The following is a 17,910-nucleotide window of genomic DNA, read 5'->3' on the forward strand; positions in this document are numbered from 1 at the left end:
GGCAGGAAACAACAAATGTTGGAGAGGATGTGGAGAATGGGGAACCCTCCTGCACTGTTGGTGGGAATGTGTACTGGTGCAGCCACTCCGGAAAACTGTGTGGAGGTTCCTCAAAGAGTTAAAAATAGACCTGCCCTACAACCCAGCAATTGCCCTGCTGGGGATTTACCCCAAAGATACAGAATCAGTGAAACGCCGGGACACCTGCACCCCGATGTTTATAGCAGCAATGTCCACCATAGCCAAACTGTGGAAGGAGCCTCAGTGTCCATTGAAAGATGAGTGGATAAAGATGTGGTCTATGCATACAATGGAATATTACTCAGCCATTAGAAACAACAAATACCCACCATTTGCTTCGACGTGGATGGAACTGGAGGGTATTATGCTGAGTGAAATAAGTCAGTCTGAGAAGGACAAACATTATATGGTCTCATTCATTTGGGGAATATAAAAAATAGTGAAAGGGAATAAAGTGGAAAGGAGAAAAGATGAGTGGGAAATATCAGAAAGGGAGACAGAACGTGAGAGACTCCGAACTCTGGGAAACGAACTAGGGATGGTAGAAAGGGAGGTGGGCGGGGGGTGGGGGTGACTGGGTGACTGGCACTGTGGGGGGCACTTGATGAGATGAGCACTGGGTGTTATTCTATATGTTGGCAAATTGAACACCAATAAAAAATAAATTAAAAAAAGAATCAAAATAAGCTGGAAAAAATCCTTCCCCTCTCCACATTAAAACAAATATATCTGGGACATCTATCAGTAGTTTAAAAATAGCTGAAAGACAATTCCGGGGTGTTACTAATATCTTAATAATCCACTGGTTATAACCATATCCACCTAAACAAACAATCACATATGTGTGGTATACATTTATAGACATTCACAAGTTATGATATTCACAACATAAAGATTTAATCTTTATATTAGAAGAAAACAAACTGGAATTTATTGAATTTTCATAGGTGACATGGTGTGATTTAATACTTCCAATTTTCAACTGTAGATTACAAGGACCACCTTAACAAGAGGTGAAGATTGATGATGTTAAAAAGTAACTGATTAAAAAAAAAAAGTAACTGATTATAATGAATCATTGTCCAAGTCAGTTTGAATGGATTTCCAATTTATAAAATATTGTTGCTTTTATTTGTTCCTGCCTAAATTCCATTTTTCTAATAGAAAAAGGGAATCCCTTTAACTCATTTTAAATGATAAAAGAAAGTAAAAACTAAAAGTTTTGCTTTATGAATCCATGTCATTGTCTGGATTGTCATTACAGTTTATCAAAAGAAAGCCATAAAAATTAGCGTGAACACAGTTAAATCACATTTCAGTGAACAGAAGACTGAAATGGAAATGGAAAAAAGTAATTAAAGAAGTGACCATTCATTTTGCTTGGGTTTCGGAAAAATTTAATAACAAATTATCATTACTCATCAAACAAAAATAATCCAGAAAAGGGAGGAACTAATCAACATGTAGGGAAGAATGCATTGCAAATACTAGTTTCCTCCTGCTGTAAAAGTATACATCTCTCAAACTCTGTACGAAAGCTAATTGATAATACATCTTTATAGTCATAAAACTGCCATCCACTGATACTCTGCCTCTGTCATGGGGGTATCCAAACACACAAAATTTATAGTTGTGTCCAGGGAGAAATATGCTCTAACTATTGAATACAAGTATTTGATTTTTGCAACAAGTCAATTCCCACAGCAGACATGAATGCACCAGTTTCTTCTGCTTTGGTGGCACCAATATCTAGCTAAAACAGCTTGTCCTGATTCCCTGAATACTAAATAAAGTATCATCTGATGATAATTTGGTTTCTGATACAGATTGATGTTAGGGAGAGAACGTTTTGAGCATCAAACACTGGTAACCTGACCTACTTGGTAATTATCTTTCTAATAGTAATAAATTATCATTCTTTTTTATTTTCAAGAAGAAATTATACCCCACTTTATATGTTCTTTTCTCTGCAAACTCAGGAATGCTCAATAAACAGAGGACTGCTCAAGCAAAGACTTTGTATTATTATGCTTACTTTTTCACTTTTTGAAATATAAATGGTCAACAGGGCCAAAGAGTTACACTAAGCCCAACTCAATGGTGGACTGAACTATTTGTGCATGAACCTCTAAGGTAAAGTGACCCATCCAATAGCACGTCCTGCTCTCCCCACCTCCCTTCTTCCTCTCCCCAGGCCTCTCCAAACACACATGTCGTCCAAACCCTTACCACAAGGCCTGAGGAGGACCCAAAGGACAGAATCAAGTGTGGAAGTACACCATTCTGAAACATGAATATCTGTTCTCCTGCTTAATACCACACCTCGGGGCAGGGCAGATCAGGGACTATTATCCTAGTTCTCTGCACCCCAAGATGGCAGTAAGATAGTTCTTGTTTAAAGGCAAAGAAGAACCATTGTTCAAATAGAGAAACCAGGAAAAAAACCTTCAGTCTGGAAGTGATGTAAAACTAATGTACAATGATAATATTGAAAATAGTCATAGTCATTCTTAGAAAAACCATTTTCAAGGGAATTTAACAGAGAAATTAACCAAAAAAAGAGGTATAAACACAAAATTTGCCTGAACCACATCAATTTGCTAAACCAACACTTGGGATATTTATTGAGACAAGGCAAGTAAAAAACAAATTTAAAAAAAGAAAGCCAGTTTTCTGAGCCTTACAATATTATGCTTTGGGTGACAATTTATAAAAGAACTATACTCTATTATTTTTGTAAAATTACCTTTGAACACATTTGACTGAGGTAGATCCACTCAAATTCCTAAAACCATTAGATGAGAACAAAACCAAAATATCCTCTGAGTTTCTAATTTCCCTGGTTTCTCAGGACTGCCATCATCTCTAAAGAAAGAACACTGCCTCCTCTCTGCCCCCATGATTTGCCACAATCCTGGCCACAATCCTAGAGCTGTACCCTTCCCAAAATGCCTGAGAGTAGCATTCGCTAATATGAAAACATCAGGTCATCAGTGTGTGACTTGACCAGCCATATGGCCTTCTTGGACCAGGCTGTCACACATCTGTCTCACATAGCACTTCCCAAAGTCCAGGTGATTAGGTTCCAAATACTACCAGGTGTGGGACATCAAAAGTACACACAGGGTACATAGGGCTGTGCCACGCTAAGACTAGTTCCTTCCCAGTCTCTGTTCAACAAGACTTCCAGAAAATTTTTGGCATCCAGTCACACCTTGGGCCACCACATTACCACAGCAATGAGAATTATTATTCTGTATTAAATGCCCACTGGTGCTTGACCTGGTGTCATGGGAATTAAATGGTCACAGAGGCACAGAGAGCCTGCAGCCAGTCATCTCCCAGAAGGAGGAAATAAAGATAGAAGTGGGAGGGAAGGAGAGGAGGAGAAATCTGCCAAGAGCAGATGGATGCTAGTCAGGCCTATGCCCCTGCCATGTGGTGGCTTTTTATTACTTAACCTCATTTTTACCCACCTTTAAAATGATGTTAAGTAATGTCACTCAGCACCCCAAATCCAACATGGCTTCATGTGAATATTGTTTTTAAATGTTCAAGCTCCATACCTGGGTCAGAAAACAATTGTGTTCTCATTGTCTCTAATTTCTCAAGTCTTTCCAATGAATATTTTTTAGGAGAAAATTAGAAAAATTTTAAATCAGGCTCCCAAAATTTATTTATAGTATCATCTAATTTTACACATAGAATATATAGAAATATGGATAGTGAAAGTGCCTGAATGGGTATACACTCAGTTTCAATTCTCTCCAACTGCCACAGTTCCTTACAAAGTTCTTCTTGGCGCCTCTCCACTCTTACAGTCTGTACCTTTTCTCTGGGAAACACATCTACAACCATGTCCTCAATTACCATTCATCCTCTGGTGGCCCTCAAATCTTTTTTTTCCCTCTGAGTGCCAGCTGAATACATTCAAATGACAATAGGCTGTCTCCATCTGGATGTCACATAGATACCTCAAACTCAGTTTATTTTAAGTGGATTAGCCTTCCCCTCCCAAATCTCTTTCTCCTACCTAATAATAGAGCAAGAAAAATGTTAGTTGCCTTTTCCAGTGCCCACCCATGAAACTAGTGTCAAATGAGTCTCCACTAGTATGTGATTCAATAGGGTCACCATATGCAATGACTTTAAGCCAATCAGTTTCTGATCCTTTTATCTAATATAGACAACATTAAGATAGGTATATGGAAGCCTGGGGCTGGAAGCAGATGGTAACTGAACAGAGGATTTTACCCTTTCCTGATCTCACTAGGAATATGTTGTAGAGGTTGGTGGGATCATGTCTGAGGAAATACTGAGTCCTTGGAAGTAAGAAAACCTTATTCCTTTGAGAAGTTATTTTAACAGTTGTCTTGCAGGAATGACAGAACTCTACACACTAGTCACTTAATAAATGCTAACCTTTATTGTTATTATTTACTAAATGACACTGACACACGGCAGAATGCCCCCAGCAAAACAAAGGTCAACCAAAAAAAACCATCAACCCTACATTCTAGGGAGTTAAGGGTGCTCATTTTTCTTAATTAACTGCTCTGTGCCAGGACATTCTAAGTATTTTGCATGTATTATTTAACTTAATCTTCATGACAAGCCCCATCTTCATCACTCGTCTATCATTTCAGAGAGGAAGCTTCAACCTATCTCATTTTTAATCTAAATTGTTTTCTACTCAGTACATGCTCCAATCACCTGCTTCATTCCCAACACTTTCTTTTACAAAAATTTCCAAAAAAACAATATTCATTTCATATAAATGAGAATACATAAATGAATAAAAAGTAAAATGGTAAAGATCATTCATTATCCTTCCACTCAAATATACCAGTTACTGTTTGGATATTTATAATTCCACAGTTTTTTTTTTTTAATTCCACAGTTGTTAATGTCTACTTCAATATATGTTTTACTATCTTTGAAAAAGAAATAGAATCATTCTATGAACACTGCTATCTAACCTACCTTTCTCATTTAACAATGCAGAATGAATATCTTCTCCGGGCAATATGGATTTGAATCGACATATTTATCATATATACCATGTGAACATTCCTTAACTTATTTAACAAATTCAGTGTGCTACACTTAGGTTACTTCCAATTCTTACTGTTTCAGACAATGCTGGGATGAAGAGCCTTGTACATACAGTCTTTAGCCAATTACTCAATTATTTCCTTAGGACAAAGGGTTTTTACATGCTTTAAGGCTTATATGTATTATCAAATGGCCCTCCACAAACCTGTGCAAACTCAGTGTAAACTCATTCCTACAACCAGGGTTTGGTAGGATCCATGTTTCCACACCTTTGCGGACACTGCATAGCTGGTGAGCGAGAGACCTCAATATGAATTCCAATTATTCTTTTTAGTCAAAAATATTTCCTGGCTCTTTGTGTTCAGTGGGATAATATGCAAACAGCTCTCTACAAACTGGCTTCACTCAGCTTTCCAAATTTATTTACTTCCAATCCCCACGCTCTCCACTCTAAGGTGACTAATCTCCTCCCAGTCATAGGAAAAGGCGTCCTACTTCTATGCCTCCTACCTCTAACGCCCCTTCACTCTTGCTTTTGGAAAGCCTAACTACCTAACCCAGTCAGGACTCATTTTCGATGGTTGCTTCCTCCAGAAGTTTGTAGCTATTATATCCCACAGAAGCCTTTGCTTCCTCTATGCTCTGAGAGCACACATTTGACAATGAGCATATGCTCCAGATATTGTTATCTTTTTGTTTGTATATTTCTTATCTCTCCAACTAGATTATAAACCAAGGACATGAATGCTTTCTTTCTTTTTTCTTTCTTTTTTTTCGGCATTAACACACAAGTTTATTGATGATACACGAAGTTAATGCAAATGACAGGAGGGAGCTTACTTATGACCGACCGGTTCACTGTCACGCAAAAGAAATAGTAAAAATATTTCAATCTAGGCAATGAGATAAAAAGCAACAAACATATTTTCAGAATAGGTAGTGATATTCATTCACCCAGTTTAGACTTGAAAACCAACTCAGCATTGATGATACAATGATATTCATCACTCAAAATTGGCAGCTAAAAGGATTCCTTTACCATATAAACAAGGTGGAGAAAAGGAATAGTTTACAATGTGTGTTGCTTCTAAACTACAAAATCAAGAAGTCATTCCTGGCTCTTTGGGAACATACGCTCAGCCAGTTTGGCCATGAATTTTCCAACTTTTACTTTCACCAAAAAATCATGGTGACTTTCTATCCCCAGAATCTTGTCAGCACACCCTTGAAATTCTTTTAAAAAGAAAAACAGTGAACCTTCGCTGAATTGATCCTGAGCAGGTTCAGTTTCTTCACATTTAAAATTGTCATTTATGTTCTCGAATATGACCAGAAGCTTAAGAATAACCTCTTTGTTCTCCTTCTTAGTAAAGAGGGAGCCCAGTGAAGATGGTACTTGGGCTCTGAGCAGTGCCCTAGCCATGGCTGGATTTTCAGCCAAATTCAAAAGGAGTTTCAACACCTGGAATTTGGTTTCTTCATTTCCCGCTGAAAATAAGCGAAAAAAGTCTGAAATGGAATTAGCAAGCATGTGCTGATACTCATTAGTAACAGTCATATTTGTAAGCAATCTTAGTCCAGCCAGCTGCACCGATGAGTTCAAGCGAGAGGTGATTGTGTCATCACACACTTGATTCATGTATATCTTAAGCCTGCGCTGATTTTCAGCGTTCACACTCAAGTTATTCAGGACAATTAAAGCCTTTTCCTTAACTATCGGATCCCGAGTATTGAGAATCTTTGCAACAATTGGGAGACCACCCAGATCACGAATAATATCTCTGTTAAATGCATACGCAGCATTGTTACCTAGAGCAATTAGAGCCGCTTCAAGAATATAAGGCTTTTCAGACATCTCAACCAAGCAAAGAACTTTCTGCAGCTCTTGAGGGGACAGAATAGTATCGTCAGAATTGGGGGAAGCCCGTTTCTGAACAGCCCGGCGAGCCCGAGTAGCCCTGGCCCTTGCTCTGGCTCTTGCTCTGGTTCCAGCCTCAGTCCCAATCCGGGCCCAAGGTGGGTACCACACTATACCCTTGTTCTCACTGTTGTCATCATCATCATCAGACCAGTCATTGTACCTAGCCCCAGGACAGTCCCCAACATCATCCACATCCCCAGATCCACCCTCAGCCATTTTCTCCTTGTTCTGTTTTCTTCCCCGTGTCAGTCTGTAAATGCAATAGCAGGCTCCAGCCCCAATCACCAGTCCCGCAGTCACCCAGCCTACTTTCCTGGCGTAGCCCATGCAATCGTCCCTGACAATAGCAGGGACCAAGGAACCAAGTATTCACTCAGGCTAGGAGAGAAGGGCTATGGGCCTGGGTGCACGTCTGTGAAAGGTGATCGTCTTCAGCCACTTCAAGGCCACAACAGCTGACACTGGAGGTAGACCTGGGGGTGCAGGAAGGAAATGGGGTTTGAGTTTCTCTTTTGTGTTGTCCCATGCAGGGAGTTACAGGAGGACAGGAGAGTAAATGAGTAGCCAGTAGGAAATGCAGATTGTTAACAAACCCTATATATACTTCCTCTACCCTCCCTAGCCCACCCCCTCCCAGAGCCTAAATAAAGGAATGGAACCCTTAGTGTCTGCTGGGGCCTGGGCCAGCCCCAACCTCAGGTGTCCCCAGGGAGTGGCACTGTTGCACTAACCTCCTCCAGACAGGCACTTTGTCCCTTCTTCCTCCCCTGGAGGTGTGCCACGCCCAACAACCCTTGCAATCTGCAGAGAGACCAGAACCAATGAGAAGGGAGGACTTGATGGATTGATTGTTCACATTCCTAGCTTTCCTGATTCACCATCCACGCTGTCAGATTTTTTTTAACCTCTATGCCATCCAAAACATGCAGAAGCCTGCCCCTTTCCTAACCTGAAACGGGAGGGATGTTAGGGAAATAAGGTCGGATTGGATGAACTCCTCCAACTGTGGCTGATTTCCAGGCCCTCCCCTATTCCAGGCAGACCCCACGCCTACCAACCTCTACTGATCCGAGGAAACTTCCTCCCTCGCCTCAAGTGGTGCCACCTGCTACAGCAGACCTGCAGGATGACAGATCGAAATCATGGGGACTAAGTGCTGTTGAGAGAGAGGAGGATTATGAACAAACTCTCTGATAGGTTCCCCTTCTGTCATTCTTCCCCACCCCCACACCCCAGCCCTCCCCTCCCACAACACACATACACACACACACCGAACGCCATTTCACCACAGTCCCGAGAGTGCAAGAAACACACTCAGACTCAGCCCTAACCCAGATTATTGCCATCTCTGGCTTCTCCCTACCCCCACCACCGCCCCTCTTAGGGTCTCCAGATCGTCTTACCCTCAAATCGACCTTCACCGATTGGGGTTAATTTCCTTCCTCTTCTCTTGCCTGGCGTAGTGCCGCAACCTACGGAAAGACTGGCAACCCGGGAGAGGCTTGGACCCCCTAGACACAGAGCCATGGTTAGGAAGACACAGCCACAGTCAGAAAGACGGGAAACGGCCGCTACTGAGTGCTTGGTGGACGACCAGTCCCCAGAACATGAAACTCTTTCCTAATTCAGGGGCCTGTTTGTCAAAGGTTCCCCACCCCTATTAACCCGTCTTAGGGTTCTGCTGACACATCACGTTGCACCTTCCCCCTCCCCGAATGTCCAGCCTTTCCCCGCCGGCGCTGTCCTGAAGGACCGGGGGCCAACACCCAGGCCACGGCTCCCTTTCCGGATTACGGCCTCAGCTCCCCGCAGATTCCCCACTCCCGTTCTCTGGGCTCCTCCCCAAACAGCCCCCTGATCACCATTTCGCAGGATTGAAATGGGCTGCGGGCGGGACAGATGTCGGGGAAAGCTGTTGGCGAGGGGAAGAGACGGCGGAGGCGCCTCAGGACCCGCGACGGTCTCCGCCCTACGCCCTGGGCCCCCCCACTTTATGGAATCTCCCAGGCACTGACCTGCAAGGATCCGGGACAATTTCCTTCTTCTCCTCCTCCTTCCCTCTGCCGCAGGCCCGCTGGCCCTCAGGGCAATGGGGAGCTGGTACTCAGACGGGAACAAGGACCAGAACAAGAAGGACTTCTGCACACGTCAGCTCTTGGTCACGTGAGAGCTACGTCATCCACCAACTCGGGTCCCTAATTTCCCCTCCCACCAGCAGTGCGGCAGAGGAGAGCCCGCCCCCCTTCTTTCCCTCCCCCACACCAGGCCTGTTACTCTTTCTTCTTTGGTAATCCCATCTCTCCGTAGTTGTGTTTGCCTTCCTCGGATTACCAGGAAGGGACAGCATCTTCCCCTGGGGCTACTGGCCACTTACACTTTTTGAAAAATTGCCTCTTCCTTCCCTAAACTCCTGGGACAGCAACCTCTCTTTCAGCCTCCCCTCCTCCCAGCTATTAATGTCTATCATTTCCTCTGAAATCTGGTCCCAGATCTGAAACGAAAAAGCCATCAGAAAAGGAGACCTGGAGTGAGAGTGGCTTTTAGTTTTGTTTTGTTTTGTTTTGTTTTGTTTTGTGTTTTTTTACTTTCTTAAATACTTCTTTTGTTCTTTTTGTTCTGCCCTTTCCCGCCCCCAGCCTGCATTCTTTTGTGGAAAAAAAATACTATAAAGCTATTTTCATTTGAGGGGGAAAAAAGAGTGGGAGTCACAGAGTGATGTTGGGTGATGGCCTCCAAAAGCCCCACATTTTCTCACTCATGGGGAGTGTTACACACTTCACTCCAAACAATCTTAATGTCTTGAGGCCTAGCACATAACACAACCCTGAGCTCATTAGAGTGTTTAAGATTGCATAAATCTTCTGACTAGGCCAGTGTTCTAAACAGGAGAGCTACACACTTTCCCTTGCACGGGTTAGCAAGGAAGAGGCATGGAGCCCTCAGAAGGCAGTAACACAGAAAAGGCTGAGTAGAAGTCCCAGCTACATAGTAGGTATCTGTCCAAAAAGCCATGCACACCGACAAAGTAAATAGCATAAAAGAACATTACAAAATATACTTGAGCACAAATAGAGAATATCGCCTTTAAATAAAATAAGTGTTAGAGAAACAATGAGACCAAGATTAAATTGGCTGAATGCAGCCTCTAGTAATTAGTGTGGAACCGTTTCACTGATTAGTTTGGTGAGCTCAATGATCTACCTGTCAGCAATGATTGAACTTTTTTTTATGTTTTGGGAAAAGTAATAAAATAGTGTCAGAACATTGGGATCTACAATGGGATGGTCTTTAATAGTTCAGATATAAGGTTATTATCTGAGTATAACTTTCACAATCCACAGACAATATGGGAGTAAATCACAAGACTGGAGAGTTTGGGAATAGGCAGAAGTCAGAGAAATCCGTATCAGTGGAACTACTAGGAGGCAGTACGAGGATATGACTGAAATTTAGCAAACAGAAAACCAAATCGACTATGTGATTCTGTGTTCAGAGAAAGATCATGTGCAGCATGGAGCTTACTTGAGCATAGGAATGTATGAAAAGAAGAGTCAGAGGAAAGTGTTCCTAGTTCCCACCCAAGCGCTGTCTGGGAAGGAGAGGAAGTCCTGGCTAAGATGAATGGAACATTCAGCTTTCCTTGGCAGAGCCATCCCCATAATCTGGAAGAGTACTTCAAGCTTCCTTAGCTGAAAGCCACTACTTAAGGTGAACCAATGCCCTTGCTCTGATTTCAGGCTCACTAAGCAACCTTCTGAGGTTGCGGCTTCCCACGTAGTAGCTTGCTTACAGGGAGAATGGTCTGGTAAAACTTACAGAAACCTCCAGTACCCTCTGACCATTGTATTTCTCAGGGTAAATTATTCAGTTGTCACTCCTAATGGGACTTAGCTTCCCTTTTGGCCCACTGGAAGAGAGAGAATGCAGAGTTAATGCATGGCTTCGGCTGTTCAGATCTAGATTTTTTTTTAAGATTTTATTTATTTATTCATGAGAGACGCACAGAGAGAGGCAGAGACATAGGCTGGGGGAGAAGCAGGCTCCCTGGGGGGAACCTGATGTGGGACTCTATCCCGTGATCCCTGAGCCACCCAGGCACCCCTAGATCTAGATTTATATGTAAGTCTCTATGAATGGGGGTCTTTCCTTGATAGAGACCTCTGCTTTCAGAAAAAGTCAGAGGTTGATCAGGCAACAATGAGGGCAAGACACTGAGCTGTAAATACAACCCTGTGGAATCTTGTCAGGAAAGCCAGATAACTTGGACTTAGACTACAATCCTCTGTGTTTACCACTTCTGAACTGTACCTCTCTGATGTTTAGCTAATGTGAAAATTACAACTAAGACATTCTGTGGTACATAGGCCCCCAGCACCTCATTCATAGCTGGACAATGGGTTAATATCCAAAGTAGTTAAAAGGCTCCTGCAAATCAACATCTGAAACAACTTTATATTTCTCTCTGGGTAAAAAAAGAAAGTGCATTTTACATTTTAAATACCCCTTTCATTCCCCCCAGCAAAAGGGTAGGCATTGTGACCAAAACAGACCAGCTCAATACTCTCTTACTAAAATTTAAATATTGAATGCAGATTAAAAAAAAAAAAACACCGAAAATCAGTGGAATTATGGCATCCTGAAGAGACCGTCTGTGAATTCCTCCTACCTATACCCCTCAGAGCTGACCCTGGTCTTCTACAATCCCTCATTGTTTTAGTTAACCTAGTTTGGTTTCTGTTGCCTGCAACCAAACAAAATTAACTATTACACAATATGCAAACAAAAGCAAATACAAAAAGTAACGCAGCTTTTTAAAATAACAATCTTCTATATTTTTTTCCTCACTCTCTGCAGTCCTATTAGTGTTACCATCTGCTGATGCTTTTTTGTTTGGGGCACTCTCTAAGACACCTAGCCCATATGACCACATACCAATTTGAGCCAAAAGGTTCCCTTTCAGCAGGGGCTTCACATAGCCTTCTGCAGGCTCAGGAACTTTTAACAGGCTTGTTGGAGGAAATGCTTAAGGATTTTCCTTTTTTTTTTTTTTTTTTTTTTGGCTTTTGAAACAATCTGTCAGGCAAATAACATGCCATTAAATAGTTGTTGATGGTTGTATAATGGAGAGCAAAGTAGATTTTAAATGCTAGTTTCTAGGTTCCTTGGTAGAAATTGTGGCTTTAAATGACAAAGAGGTGAGATAAATTGAAAGGGTGAGTTTTAAAGAAGGAATGGATTCAACTGAGAAAGGTCTGACAGGGAAAAGTCTGCCAAACTGGGAAAATCTTAGTTGGGAGTTATACATTGGAATAAACTGGAAAACTTACTGAAGTGGGGGAGGGAGATATTTTATACCAGCAAGGAGCGGGAAGAGGACTTTTGTCCTTGAAGCTGTGTTAAGCTTTATATACTGCTTCGTTCGTTCTAATGTATATATTCAAAACAAACAAAACCCACTCCTATAATTACTTAGCAGCCAAAAATTGAATGATGGACAGTTAAATTTGTTAGTAAGTCTTCATAAATCGAATTCACTTGTCTAGGAGAAAAAAAGGGAGACAAAAAGAACAGTATAAAGAGATGATGCAAAACAAATGTGGTGAAGGTTTTTAGAAAAAAAAGGGTGTGAGACTGGGGAAAGAAGTTTGGACTATAAAAGTTTTGAAGACCAGAAAGCTGTGATGCGTACTTGACTTGCGAATATTCACCAGCAGGGCCCTCTGGGCTCCCTGGCTCACCTCCTGAAAGGGCCTCCCCCACACCGGGGCCCCTCACAGGGGGAGCTTCCTGCCGGCGTGTCATATTTCAACATTCTAAGAAAGAGGCTGCCTGAAGGGTCTATATTTAGAGTATGACTCCCTAGCAGGGACAGCTGAATGTCTGGGGACTAACTTCTGCATACTTTGCCCCTGAGTTCTGAGATTAACCTGAGGGGCTTGTATGGGTAGTGCAGTGAAATAGTAACAAAAGGCAGGGAGTGAAAAGGCCTCTTTCTCTTGGTGACTGCTTGGGAGCAGGTGAACCATGCTTTTCATGAGGGACAAATAACACAGATCTCAGGGGTGTTGCAGTGATTCACAGTCACCCATAGACCCTCACCACTGTCTCCATTGGAAGATGTCGAATGAACTCTAGCTGCTGCTAGGATGACATGTAGTGTGTGAACAACAAATCCCAGAGATACTCTCACTAGTGGCATGATTAAATGAAAATGTCATCTGTTGAGTCTCATTTTCATCAGTGGGAAAACAGGGACTTCTCTAATTTATGGGTTACATGAATGAAACTTTAGAATAGTTTTTTTTTAGAATAGTTTTCAAATAAAGACTTTTGAATGAAAACGGGCTAATCTGCAAAGTTATTAATTTCTACAGTTCATCTGAACAGTTTAGATTCATCTGAATTTAGGATCTGCTGAAGTCTGTCCTTTGAAGCCAGAGTGAAAGCCATCCAGTAATATTCTATGAAGTTTTCAGCCATCTGATACTTAATACTATGAGTTTAGCCAGGAATAAGAAAGGGATAATGATTCATTCATCAAAAATGGCAACGATTAAAACACTGACTACCTCACTATAGATTTATTCTCTCCATCAGTATATAAATCATATTGAAAGCACACTGGTTTTGTTTGTAAAGGTATGTTTTTAAAGTTTAATATACTGTTTAAAAGCTGTTATTCCCTGTGCAGTCAGTAGAAAACATTTTCAACAGGGTACAAATCAACTTAACCAAATCAGTGAGGCCTCCCTATCAACTGGGAAATCTTATTTATTACATACATATATACACACACACATATGTACCTAACTTGAATTATTTTTTTCTCCAAGTGAAATAGATTGATTTTATTTTCTGGTGATAAAATAGCATAGCTTGCGTCAGTAAAAAAGGAAGGATGAAATAGAACATAAAAGTATCAAAAATATTACTAAATTTCTCACTACTACTTGAGCTTCCTTTTATGCAACCTCCCACCCCCAATTTTTGTGCAGAGACTGGAACAAAAGGGCAAAAGGGCAGAAATTAAGGAATGGCGGGGCGGGGGGGGGGGATCGGAGTTTCAGAGCAAAGGATAAGAAATCGCCCCCCCCCCCAAGAAATCTGAGTAACGGCAGACCCAGGAAAAAATGCAGTACCTTCGCGTACTCAGAGAAAGGCAAATTCAAACATCGGAGAGCCACTGGCCTAATGGTATTGTTATAGAGGAAAAGAGTGACAGGGCCCAGTGCGAAAGGGGGAAGGTGCGGGGCAGGCTGGCGCCTGCCGCACTGCTTCTGGGAGTGGAAATTGGGGGCCAGAGCTCACTGGTGACGTGTCATCACGTGACCAAGAGCTGCCTAGAGCAGAAGTCCTTGCTAGCCGCCTCCGTCTGGGTACCAGCCCCCTATTACTCTGCAGGCGTGTGAAGGAAGAAGGAAACTAGCCCCGGACCGCGAGGTCGGTACGAGCCTGGGCTCTGCTTAGAGGCGGGTGGGAATAGGTGAGGGCCAAGGGTGCCTCGGATCCCGGTTCAGGCTGATCCGGGCTACGTCCCCTTCCCGCCTACTTTCTAAATACCGCCGCCCCCCTCCCTTGTGCCCATTTAGTAGAGAGAACTGGCGGACTTTGGGCGGGGGTGAGGGGAGTGAACGCCTTTGACCGAGACTCCGAAGAAAGGTACCACTATCTGGGTACTCGCGTCCCGAGTCCTGCTCCGTCCACCAAGCACTCCGTCCCCTCGGTTCCCTGTCCATTTGCAGGTCTGTCGGTCCGTTGGCCCATAGGTCGCCCCAAAAGTCGTGCTGAGGGGAGGAGCAAACTGCCTCGGAACCTTGCAGATCCGGGTAAAGGTGGGATGATCCCTGGACCCGGGATGGGGGTGGCGGTGGGGGTGGCGGAGGACGAAGGGCTGGGATCTGCGCGGGCCGGTCCCAGTCGCCCTCTCCTGGCCCCTTCTTTTTCCACACCCCCTCCCATTTCAGTGCAGGGAAAGGGGTGTGGCGGCCTTTGCTGGGGAAATGGCGGACAATAATGGGGGGAGATGGGGGAGGAACCCGCGTTTGGAAAATCGGGAAGGTCTGAGAAATATTTTAAAGTCAAAGGCCGAAAAACCAGAAAAGCGGGCCTTAGGACCTGTGTTCTCAGCGCTGATCACATCCACCCCAGTTTCAGTTCTCCAAAGCCGGCTATCTTGCCATCCTTCTGCCACACTGTTCATCAATCCCTGTGGAAGGAATACTGACAGAAGACGAGGGAAGGAGAAGAAATTTACCTGACTTTGGTGGAGGTTGGTGGGAGAAACTGCCCGTGAATTTTTGGGGGTGGGGGTGGGGGTGGTGGAGGAAAGTACCCCAAGTGTTTGCCTTTCCCAGCTACACTCCTGGCTATCATAGCACAGCCCCATCCCCTGCCCTTTTCTGTAAGGCCTGGAAGGGAAATAATGGGTGCTGAGGGTAGAGGATGACAAAAAGGAACAAAGAAATAGTTTCCTAATAATCCACCTGTCTCACCCAAAACTCAGACTCCACTATATTAGTGTCATGAGACACAAACTGAGATACGGCACAGGCCCTAATACCATTTTGAACCCATAGATCATGAGAAGAGAGCTACAGGAGACTTGGGGAGGCTGAAGAGGACGACACTACACCATTGTAAACCCTGGCCCTAAGAATCCTCTTCAGTCAGGTGGAACAAGACCCTCTCTGGTCCTGTCCAAAGGCTGGGACGCACTTGAGCATGGGCCGGGCTCGGGAAGTAGGTTGGATGGCAGCAGGACTGATGATTGGGGCTGGTGCCTGCTACTGTGTTTACAAACTAACCATAGGAAGAGATGATAGTGACAAGTCAGAGGAGGAGGAAGAGGAATGGGATGATGACCAGGAGCTGGATGAGGAGGAACCTGACCTTTGGTTTGATTTCACAACTATGGCTCGGCCCTGGAGTGAGGATGGGGATTGGACTGAACCTGGGGCCCCTGGTGGAACCGAGGACAGGCCCTCAGGTGGGGGCAAGGCCAACCGAACATACCCAGTAAAACAGCGCCCATTCCCCTATGAACATAAAAATACTTGGAGTACTCAAAGCTTTAGAAATTTCAGCTGTATTCTTGACCTCTCCAGGCATCCTTTCATTCAGGGAAAAATGTGGTTTGCTCAGCTCAAGGATGCTGGGTTTTCATTTAGCCACGATATCAATAGTCATTTGGCCAGTCTCCCCATTGTTGGAAACACGATCCTCACTCCCCACCCTGCTATTAAGGAGAAGGCTTTATGTGCTCTGGATAACTTGAATGCAAGTGTTGAAAATCAGGGCCAGATTAAGATGTACGTCAATGAAGTGTGTCGGGAGACTGTGTCACATTGCTGCAACTCATTTCTGCAGCAGGCCGGATTAAATTTGTTAATAAGCATGACAGTTATTAATAACATGCTTGCCAAGCCCATTTCAGACGTGAAGTTTCCTTTGATATCAGAGGGAAGTGAATGTGCTGAGGTTCAGGTTTTGAAACTGTTGATAGGTTTGTCTGAAAAGCCTGTCTTGGCAGGGGAATTGCTGGGGGCCCAAATGCTGCTCTCCTTCACGTCCCTCTTTATCAGGAACGCCAACAGACAGGTTCTCCCGCAAACCCTGGCCTCTTAAATGGCCACCTCGAACAGAATGGAACCGAATCCACCCAAAACCCTTCCGGTGAACACACACTCGTGTCGTTCTCATGCAGAGAATCTGCAGTGGATGCCATCGGAGATCCAGCCTTAGCCAATCACCACATCACGGGGTGAAAGTTACACTTGCTAAATCGAGGACCACACTCTTAGGGGCCAGGCAGGGGTTCTCACAGAGCTTTGAGTGACTCCTTGGTTTTGCAGTCAGTCTGCAGGCAACGTGCATTGTCAATGACTCCCTTGCGGCCTTCCTCGTGTGGCAAAGGGATCCTTTCAGCTGCCAGCTGTGGCTACAGAACATCATATTAGAGCACCGCGAGGGATGCCTTGCCTGTGCTGGTCTCCCTGTCTAAGCTGGACCGTTTGGGGGAGACCAGACGCATATCGGGCTCGTGCTGAAAATGCATCTGTTGCTGCTTAGGTTGAATTCTTTTTCCTTTACTCCTCCTTTGCGAGGTGATGGATGGTGAACCCGTTGATCCAAAAAGTACACTGCCTTTCTCTGTGCTGTACTGACTTAACTTCACCCACCCACGCCTATGTTTGTATGTATCATCAATAAAGTTGTGTGCTTTGATTGACAAAAGCAAGACATGGAACTTGTCCTTGAGTTTACAGTCTACATGCAGAGGAAGACAAAAATATGCAACCAATGCGACCTAAGTAGGGTGCTTGCTCCCTGACAGGTGCACACTTCTCAGTGCTCCTAGGAGGCAGGGGGAGAGGCTGGCTGCATGGCTCAATATAAGCCTCAAGAAGGGGCTGGGTGCTGGGGGCGGAAGCAAGGGAGCAGAGGTGGGCTGTGTGGAATTAGGACTCAAGGAGACAGCACCTGTGAAGCAGGTGACTCAGAGTCTGGCACCTGGAGCAGAGCAATCCCTCAATGAAGATGCCTTTCCTTAACTGCCAGCCTAGACGGAAGGTCAGTATCCTTGGGGCTTGTCTGCACAGCCTTGGGGACCACTCGGCAACGCACCTCTGTGCATTTAATGCACAAGAATGGCAATGACAGTTGTCCTTTGCTGCGTGGTATAGTTCTCTCTGTCCTGCGAAGCAGCTGTTAAACCTACCTCCAGGCCCACTGCCTTCCTTGGGACCCCAAGCCCAAATCCCTGGCAGAGTGAGAAGGGTTGGCCCCGCTTCCTTTGGGGAAGCCTCCTTTCTGGCCTCTCCCCGGTACCTTTAGTGACATCCAAGAAGGGGCCAGTGAAGCACCCCCCTCCCCACGAACTCCCCATCAGGGTGGTAAGGCAGACGCTGGGGTTC

General features: G+C 44.1%; 2 protein-coding genes across 9 annotated transcripts; one reads left to right on the forward strand and one right to left on the reverse strand.

Annotated features, from left to right (window-relative positions):
• Nucleotides 1-4,424: 4,424 nt before the first annotated feature.
• Nucleotides 4,425-9,171, reverse strand: ARMCX3 (armadillo repeat containing X-linked 3). 5 transcript variants are annotated; one of them, XM_072816034.1, is made up of 5 exons: nt 9,013-9,171; nt 8,401-8,480; nt 8,056-8,116; nt 7,729-7,798; nt 4,425-7,470 (listed from the first exon to the last, which is right to left on the reverse strand). In XM_072816034.1, the coding sequence occupies exon 5, from the start codon at nt 7,322-7,324 to the stop codon at nt 6,185-6,187; it is 1,140 nt and encodes a 379-aa protein (XP_072672135.1). In that variant the 5' UTR covers nt 7,325-7,470; nt 7,729-7,798; nt 8,056-8,116; nt 8,401-8,480; nt 9,013-9,171; the 3' UTR covers nt 4,425-6,184. The 5 variants fall into 5 exon arrangements, with proteins under 5 accessions (XP_072672135.1, XP_072672134.1, XP_072672138.1 ...); XM_072816033.1 differs by having other exon boundaries at nt 8,401-8,508; nt 9,013-9,169; XM_072816037.1 differs by having other exon boundaries at nt 8,056-8,153; nt 9,013-9,154.
• A 5,126-nt stretch (nt 9,172-14,297) lies between these two features.
• On the forward strand, nt 14,298-17,234 carry ARMCX6 (armadillo repeat containing X-linked 6). Of its 4 annotated transcripts, none has more exons than XM_072816040.1 (4): nt 14,298-14,437; nt 14,740-14,829; nt 15,146-15,266; nt 15,574-17,234. In XM_072816040.1, the coding sequence occupies exon 4, from the start codon at nt 15,719-15,721 to the stop codon at nt 16,619-16,621; it is 903 nt and encodes a 300-aa protein (XP_072672141.1). In that variant the 5' UTR covers nt 14,298-14,437; nt 14,740-14,829; nt 15,146-15,266; nt 15,574-15,718; the 3' UTR covers nt 16,622-17,234. The 4 variants fall into 4 exon arrangements, with proteins under 4 accessions (XP_072672141.1, XP_072672140.1, XP_072672143.1 ...); XM_072816039.1 differs by having other exon boundaries at nt 14,740-14,823; XM_072816042.1 differs by having other exon boundaries at nt 14,305-14,441.
• The last annotated feature ends 676 nt before the right edge of the window (nt 17,235-17,910 follow it).

This window comes from Canis lupus, chromosome X (assembly GCF_048164855.1).
Source record: "Canis lupus baileyi chromosome X, mCanLup2.hap1, whole genome shotgun sequence".
Classification (NCBI taxonomy): domain Eukaryota; kingdom Metazoa; phylum Chordata; class Mammalia; order Carnivora; family Canidae; genus Canis; species Canis lupus.

Coding starts and splice junctions, on each gene's coding strand:
- ARMCX3 (XM_072816034.1), bottom strand. CDS start 7,324: ATGGGCTACGCCAGGAAAGTAGGCTGGGTGACTGCGGGACTGGTGATT.
- ARMCX6 (XM_072816040.1), top strand. CDS start 15,719: ATGGGCCGGGCTCGGGAAGTAGGTTGGATGGCAGCAGGACTGATGATT.